This window comes from Notamacropus eugenii, chromosome 5, assembly GCF_028372415.1.
Source record: "Notamacropus eugenii isolate mMacEug1 chromosome 5, mMacEug1.pri_v2, whole genome shotgun sequence".
NCBI lineage: Eukaryota > Metazoa > Chordata > Mammalia > Diprotodontia > Macropodidae > Notamacropus > Notamacropus eugenii.
In genome coordinates, this window is record NC_092876.1 from 381,536,866 (window position 1) to 381,544,815 (window position 7,950).

At 35.7% G+C, this 7,950-nt stretch overlaps 1 protein-coding gene across 4 annotated transcripts in view; it reads left to right on the forward strand.

The window, feature by feature from the left end:
• The window catches only part of MID1 (midline 1), a 438,516-nt gene extending 433,184 nt beyond the window's left edge, over positions 1-5,332 (forward strand). For all 4 annotated transcript variants that reach the window (XM_072614388.1, XM_072614390.1, XM_072614387.1 and 1 more), the window contains exons 9-10: positions 281-488; positions 4,783-5,332. In XM_072614388.1, the coding sequence (XP_072470489.1) occupies positions 281-488; positions 4,783-5,131 (557 nt within the window). In that variant the 3' untranslated portion in view covers positions 5,132-5,332. The remainder of the gene's footprint in view (positions 1-280; positions 489-4,782) is intronic.
• The last annotated feature ends 2,618 nt before the right edge of the window (positions 5,333-7,950 follow it).

Sequence of the window (7,950 nt, forward strand, 5' to 3'; positions counted from 1 at the left end):
CTCATCCTGGGAATCCTGACTCCATACTCACAATTTCTGGAAGTATGCTCCATGATTTAATTTTCTGAATTTTTACAATGATTAATATAACTTCACCAGTGAATGACAGAAAGTTCCTTAATTTGGATGCTTTGCATTATGCAAAATGAACTGAAGGAAAAAGCATATAAGATATGATTAGGAATAGGTTAGCTGGTCCAGTTCTTAGACTATATGATTAATCTCTTCAAAATAAACAGAATTTTTTTTCTTTTTCTTTGTTCCACAAATGTCTTTTCAGGCCAGCCATTTAAATTGGACCCCAAATCTGCTCACCGAAAACTAAAGGTGTCCCATGACAACTTGACAGTAGAACGTGATGAAACCTCATCAAAAAAGAGTCACACACCTGAGCGCTTCACCAGCCAAGGGAGCTATGGTGTAGCAGGCAATGTGTTCATTGATAGTGGGCGCCATTACTGGGAAGTAGTCATAAGTGGAAGCACGTGGTAAGCCTCATATTTAAATTGCACTGTAGTTACCAAAGAAGACTCTTGCATCTGTATTTTGACATAGAACTTAACCAAGGCAAAAAAAAAAAAATCTGCTTTTATTGGTATTTCCATATTAATTGTTTGTCTTTCATAATAAGAATAAGATTTTTAAAAATATGTATAGAAAGTATAATCACTATTCTGTTTCTGAGATGTATCTATGGTATGGATTACCATGTCCATGGACATCTTGCTTGTTCTATATATAGTCATGAAAAATCCTCTAAATCATTATTGACTGGGGAAATGCAAATTAAAACAACTTTGACAAAACTCACACCTATCAGTCTGACTAAAATAAAAGAAGGGGAAAATGATAAATGTTGGAGGGGATGTGGAAAAATTAGGACACTAATATATGGTTGGTGAAACTATGAACTGATCCAACCACTATGGAGAGCAGTCTGGAATTTTGACCAAAGAGTTATGGAACTGTGATATTTGACCCAGCATTACTACTATTAAGTCTGTTTCCAAAGGTGATCAGGAGAAAAGGAAAAGAACCTATATGTTCTAAAATATTTATGGCAGCTCTCTTTGTTGTGGCAAAGAACTGCAGCTTGAAGGGATGTCCATCAATTGTGGAATGCCTAAACAAACTGTGGTATACAATTGTGATGGAATACTACTGTGCTTTAAGAAATGATGAGCAAGTTGATTTTAGACAAACATGGAAAGACATGCATGAAATAATGAAGAGTGAAATGAGCAGAACCAGGAGAATATGGTATACAATAAAGCAATGTTATTCAAAGAAATACTGTGAATAACTAAGTTATTCTGAGTATTATAAATTCTCAAATCAACTACAAAGGAATTATAAAGGAAGATGTTATCTTCCTTCAAAGAAAAAAACTGATAAATGGAAATATTCATAATTTGGTTTTGTATATATGCATGTATACACACACATACAGAAATGTGTGTGTACAAAATGGTGGCCTTCTCTAGTGCAAGATGTGGAGAGATGAAAAAAGTTTAGAACTCAAAATGTAATAATAAATAAAAATAACTTTTAAAAAGAGCATATGAAGATCCCTGGCACACTTAATGGAAGGATTTATGGGTAGACAAACATGGAAGGTTTCCATAACCACAGGAGGGAGTCCCTACATCAGTGAGATCATAAATCCATGGAAATTTCACAGTCCAGGATTCCAGTATTCCTCTTCCAGATACAACTTGCAGAATCCTCTTTCATGCAAGAAAGGGGTTTGAGTTTTTGTTTTTTGTTTGTTTGTTTGTTTTGCATTAATCTCGAGTAGTGTCTATGTCTTTTACTGATGCCATTACAGATTATTTAGCCTCAGTTAATTATCAGAAAGTGATACTCAGAGGGACATTGAAAGATTATCTGAGGCACTTACCTGCCCTCAGGCACAAAACTTTCTAAAATATCTAGGACATGGTTACTAGTTCTTCTGTCAAGGTCATAGATTCGATCCCTATCAATCAGCTTTACACAGAATGAAACCTGTCACACAGCCTCAGGCTATCCTCCTAACACTATGCATGTGTCTTGTGACTGTTGGTCACAAAGAGAACTAAGGAAAAGGATGTTATCATTATCTTCAAAACAACGCATATATCTATAGTGAGTGGCTATACTTAGCCCACATCCATCACCACCGGTGGGAAGAAAAAAACCTCTAAAGTAAATGTCCTTTTAATAGTGTGTGAGTAACTCTCTCTCTCTGTATGTATGTATGTATGTGTATATATATATATATATATATATATATATATATATATATATATATATATATATATATATATATATATATATATATATACACATATATACATATATATGTATGTATATACACACATATATATATCTATACATAGATATACAGTTTGAATATAGGTGTATATACACAGGTACACACACATATCACCTGCAAAACATGTCTTTCCCTGTAAAGAAATTGAATTGAGTACAAGAAAGTAATAAAACGTATCCACGGTCCCTATAATATGTCTAAACCTGGCTTTACAATGAGAATGTGAGCTCAGGTATCTCCTTTCCTAGAGTTTGATTCCCACAGTTCCAAATGATGGCTGTGAGACCTAGTAGGGACTTCTTCCTTACCTTTCAATTGTTTGGAATTTTCTCATTCCAAACATCTTTCCTGAGATTGGGAAAGAGGGCCTTCTGCATCACTAGGCTATGTGGTAGACTGCTACTCATTTTTTCAAACGTAATAAAAGCATAAAATAATAATGATAATTACAAAAAAGCCTAAAATCGGATTGACGGCAGATACAAAAAGGAGGGAACTAAATATGTCTCATGAACATGCTCTATTATTCTGACAGAATCTGATATGAGGCAAAACCCAAGCTTCACTAATAATCATTGATGATCACATTTCAGTTTATTAGTAGTTAGGAGAATTCTGCCAGAGTCATGTAAGTACCACAAATATTACTCAGCTTTCCTTGAACTATCCAGCAGATGTAAAGAAATTAATAATATGTACAAGGGAAAAAGCAGTAGAGGTTTAAAGTAATCCCTATGTTTGCCCTTTTAAAAGATCTGATTTGCTTTACTTTCTGGAAACGTACCCTTGGAAGTTAGTTAGAGGTAGCTAACGGGGAGGGAAGGAGACGGTCACGAAGATTAAATTTGTGTGGACACCTTGTTTGAAATGTGGATTGAGGATTGGCATTTCTGTCTTTTCAAGGACAGCTACTTAAGCTTGTAAATAAACATGTAATTTTAGGATAGGTGCAATAGGGCATGTTAGCACCGCTCTGAGAAACATTGCTTGGAGACTTTTTGACTTCTTGGTGTTTCAGAGCATACCTTAATGGATCGTTAGCATTCTTCCACTGCCTTGGAAGCACTGTGGAAATATGTACATGGTTTTCAAGATTAATGATAATTTAATAATACTCAATTCCTTTGGTTAATGGACTATAAACTTAGTTATTTTGTTACACAAGCTAACTGGCGTTAATGATTGTTGGGTGTTTTATGGACTGGTGCTAATGAAGTTGGAGGGTGCTTTCAGGGAAACATCGGCAAGTTGGAACGTCAGGAAGTCTGGTTTCAGCTCTGACTCACTCTAGGAACCTCTAGATGCCTAACTTTCCCTCTTTATATAACAGCATGCGGAAAACCTAGGAATGGAACCTCCACCATAGGATTAAGCTGAGGATTCAATGAAATCGTAAGAGTCAACGTATTTGGAATAAAAATAATTAAAGTGGAACAAATGCTCATTCATATATTCAGGAGCACTTAGTAAATGGTTATTGATTGATTGAGCAAATGGGCGCAGCCTTCTACCACCAATGCAAGTTGTAACCTTTCTCATCCTGTGTAATTAGATATGTTAAAAGTAGTAAATCAGTCGTTAGCAAATGGTGAACTACTTTCAAGCAAGAAATACAACCAGTTTAAGGGCAGAGATAATTTATCAGAAATTTTTTTACATCTCTTTCCTCTTGTTTTTGTTAGAATTCTAGTGTTTTGTTAATTTTATTGCAATTAACTATGAGTAGTTAGTTGTAAATAGCTATTAATTAGAAGTGTCAGGTTTTTATTTAAACCTTAGAAACAGTGGCATTTGGGAAACCCTTTTTGCCATCTTCTACATTAAGCATACCTGTTCTTGAGAAGATCCCCAAAACTAATTGCAAACGGCCTTGCTTCTGGCTTGACTGTCCTCTAATATGTTCATTTTTGAGTAGAAGCTCCGAATCAAAGCAAATGAATTTTGTTTAGTCTACAAAAAGTCATAAGAATAATGGACATATGTCCCAGGGGGAAAAAATTAGATTAAGGACTCAAAATATTTAAGGAGAGAATGGGGGTGAAGGGAGCTCCCCACATCATAAAAATATTAAGAATGTTTTTAAAGCAATTATGAAGTGTGATCATTATCTAGGCTGTACTTTGTCATTTTCTTTAAAAAAAATGAAAAAGATTAATTTTTACCATTTCTCCTTGGTGGGGAGAGAAAGGACAAAGGCAATTATATCACATCAGGTTAAAAAAATCTGGTGTGGCATGTGACTCGAAAACAAGATTTTGAATGTTCCAATGATCTCTTCCTTATCAGATGGTTGGGAATAGAATAAAATGTGAAATTATCAGTAAATAGATATCTTGATAGATTTTAATTTAATTTAAGCTCACAAACAGGTCACCTCTATGAGCCTCGGAACTGGGCAGAATATAGGTTAGCTTTCATTCCCAAGACCCAGAGTGTATCCTTGACTTTCATTTTTGTTTCTGCAGGTATGCAATTGGTCTCGCTTACAAGTCAGCCCCAAAGCATGAGTGGATTGGAAAGAATTCTGCTTCTTGGGTGCTTTGCCGCTGCAATAATAATTGGGTGGTGAGACATAATAGCAAGGAAATTCCCATCGAACCAGCACCCCACCTCCGGCGCGTGGGCATTTTGCTAGACTATGATAATGGCTCCATCGCTTTTTATGACGCTTTGAACTCCCTCCACCTTTACACATTTGACATTACATTTGCACAGCCAGTGTGTCCTACCTTCACTGTGTGGAATAAATGTTTGACAATTATAACAGGCCTTCCCATCCCAGATCACTTGGACTGCCTTGAGCAGCTGCCTTGATTTTTGAAACTCGGATGGAACAGAAATGATGCAGAACGTTCAGGACTGGTGGTGAATGTGCAGTCCACAAGAGCTTGACTAAGACTCTTCAACTATGTGCCGTAAAAAGCGTCCATAAATTGGCTGAGACGGGCCTGGAAATGAGAGTCTCTCTCTCCTTTAACTGTGTGTTTTGTATTAAAGTGCAGGAAATGGCTTTAATAATTTCTTGGAACATTTTTTGTATTTACGGGAAGATTTATAGATTATTTATAAAAGAAACATGATCTGGATTACAACTCTTAGGAATTATTTGGTTTTGCACATTAAGAGGCCCATTTACTAACGTTTACCAGCTTTTACACACTTATTTCATCAGAGTGTATGGTCTCAAAATATAGTTTTGTAAGTTTTTATCCACCTTCTTGCTCTATAAAAAAAAAAAATACTCGCCTCATGCAAGGTCCTGTCATCTCAACACTGCATATAAGAATGTGCAAATAAAAATAGAAATACTCTAGAGCCAAGTTAAGAAGTATAAAGAAGATGGAGGTCCTTCTTGTTATGATTCAAATGGGTAGCACATTTCCATTTTTAAGGGGAAAAATTTGCAATATTATTACTGTGAAGTAAAAAAATAAAAGTTACTAAACTAGGAAGCCAGGGCAGTGGTTATGATGGAGTTCTATAGCTAATTCTTAGTATCTCAATTTGTCATGTTTAACTGTCAAATGATTTGCATCCAGGTGGAAGCAATAGTTTTTGAAACTTCCCAAACATGCCATCAGCTTCCCACCTATAATTTCTCCCAAAAGGAATTCCACTGTTGGCTCTTTCTTTCTTTCTTGGGAATTCTGGGTAAACATTGTATTAGGCCTAGAAAAGCAGTCTCTAAATCATACCAGTTACTTAAAATCAAGAGTAATTTGAGTTAGATCAAGAATTGGATTTTCATTTTCTATAAATATTACAATGAAATCTATCTTATCTTGAGCTTTAATGGCTTATCATGGACTCATAAAAGATTTTCCCTCACATTTTATTGTCCCCCGCCTATAGTGCTTTCTTAGTCTCTTGAGAAAAGAAAATGAACACATTCTGTAGCAAATGGAAATAGCAATTTGGACAACTTTCTGCTTTGCAATACGTTGAGTATACAATGTGTACTGGAAGCATCAGGTACAGTGAAATGCACCCAAAGGATACGTTAGGAAATGATGATGATGATGATGGTTATATTAGGTACTATCCATTCTAACACATACCCCAACATATGTTAGAAGTGGGCTTTATGATACAAACCCTCCCTTAAAAATAAAATAAAATCTAAAGGCTTTCATTGTCCTAGGGAGCTGCTATGTAGTTTGGAAAGAAAGAACTCAAGCTTGTTACTCATACTCATGGTGTGAAATGCCTAACCCATCATTGTTGTTTGCTTTTGACGCACTGGAATGAGTCACTGAATCTTCTCTCAAGTTCCTTTAAAATAGGAGAGAGATCCAACACTCTGGCACCATTTAGATTCAGTCCTGCTCTGGGGGAAACAAGGGGAGGGGAACTGACGTCTTTAAATTGCTTCTGTCCCAAAGATGCATGTTGTGTCTCCCCCAGATACCAGGGTAATCACTTCTTCAGAATGGACCAAGAAGTTCAGGTTTGAACAGTTTCTTTTTTCCCACTGAATTGACCCAGTTATTTTCCTGAACCAAAACCAGATAGTTGTGTTTGCTTCATGTAGACAAAAAAGCCCATTTGAATGTTTGTTTTTGAATCAGATACACAGGACTTTATCATCTCATCATGTTCTGTCTCTATTACTGGCACACTCTCCCTTCCTTTTCTTAACAAATAAGGTTATATTTACTATAAGATTTATACCTAAAGGATTATTTTACTAGATAATGGAAAAAAATACTTTTAAAGGACTGTTTTCTGAAGAAATTAAAAATAAGGGGTTTTTTTCCCATAATAAACAATGTGAATTTTCTTTCACTGAATAAATTGAAAGGTTGCCTCAGTAATTTTTAATGTTGCTTTGGGAAATCAATATTAGAGGATATTTTAATGCACTTTGTTCACCGAAAGGCTCAAAATAAATGGGCCTTCAGCTCAGCTTCTGAGTTTTCAAACACTCAGTATACTGGTACTGATAAGCCTTCCGGTTTGCCTTATGATACCAATTCTAAAGAATAATGATGCTTCCACACATATAGTTGTTTTCCCAACATTAAAAAAAATCCCGTGCAAATCTCCACCTATGCAGTCTTAAGTATGTTCTGGCTATTTTTGTATGGGCAAGACAGGTTGAGTAAATATCGATTGTTGAAACACCAATGTTTCCATTATGGAAACCTTGTGGCCAATAAATACCACTCAGCAGTGATTTCAGAGTTGACATATTTGAAGAAAAAAATATGTATATACTCTTGCTACAGTGTTTCTTTTAATGACTATAATAATATAGAAAAAATTCCACAAGGATTTTTTTTGGAAAATAAAAAAAAGTATATAGACAGATGCTGCAGCACAGACCAGGTTGGTCTGTTGAGATGGCTGGGTTTTTCTGTTGAACCACAGCTGGGATAGTTCTCAAATCATAGGGAAGTAATGCAAGTGAAGAGATGTGGAATAAAGGAAAGCGGGTTCAGGACCAACTACCATGAATGAAGCAGAAATGACACAGGCATTAGAGAGAAGGTGACTGTGTAACATGCTTTACCTCGTGATAATCTTCCTCTTGGTGGATGAATAAGAAAATGAGGCTAGAAGGACAGATGAAAGAGACTGGCGGTACAATACAAAGGAATCCATTTGGGTTCAAATGAATACCTAATGATGAT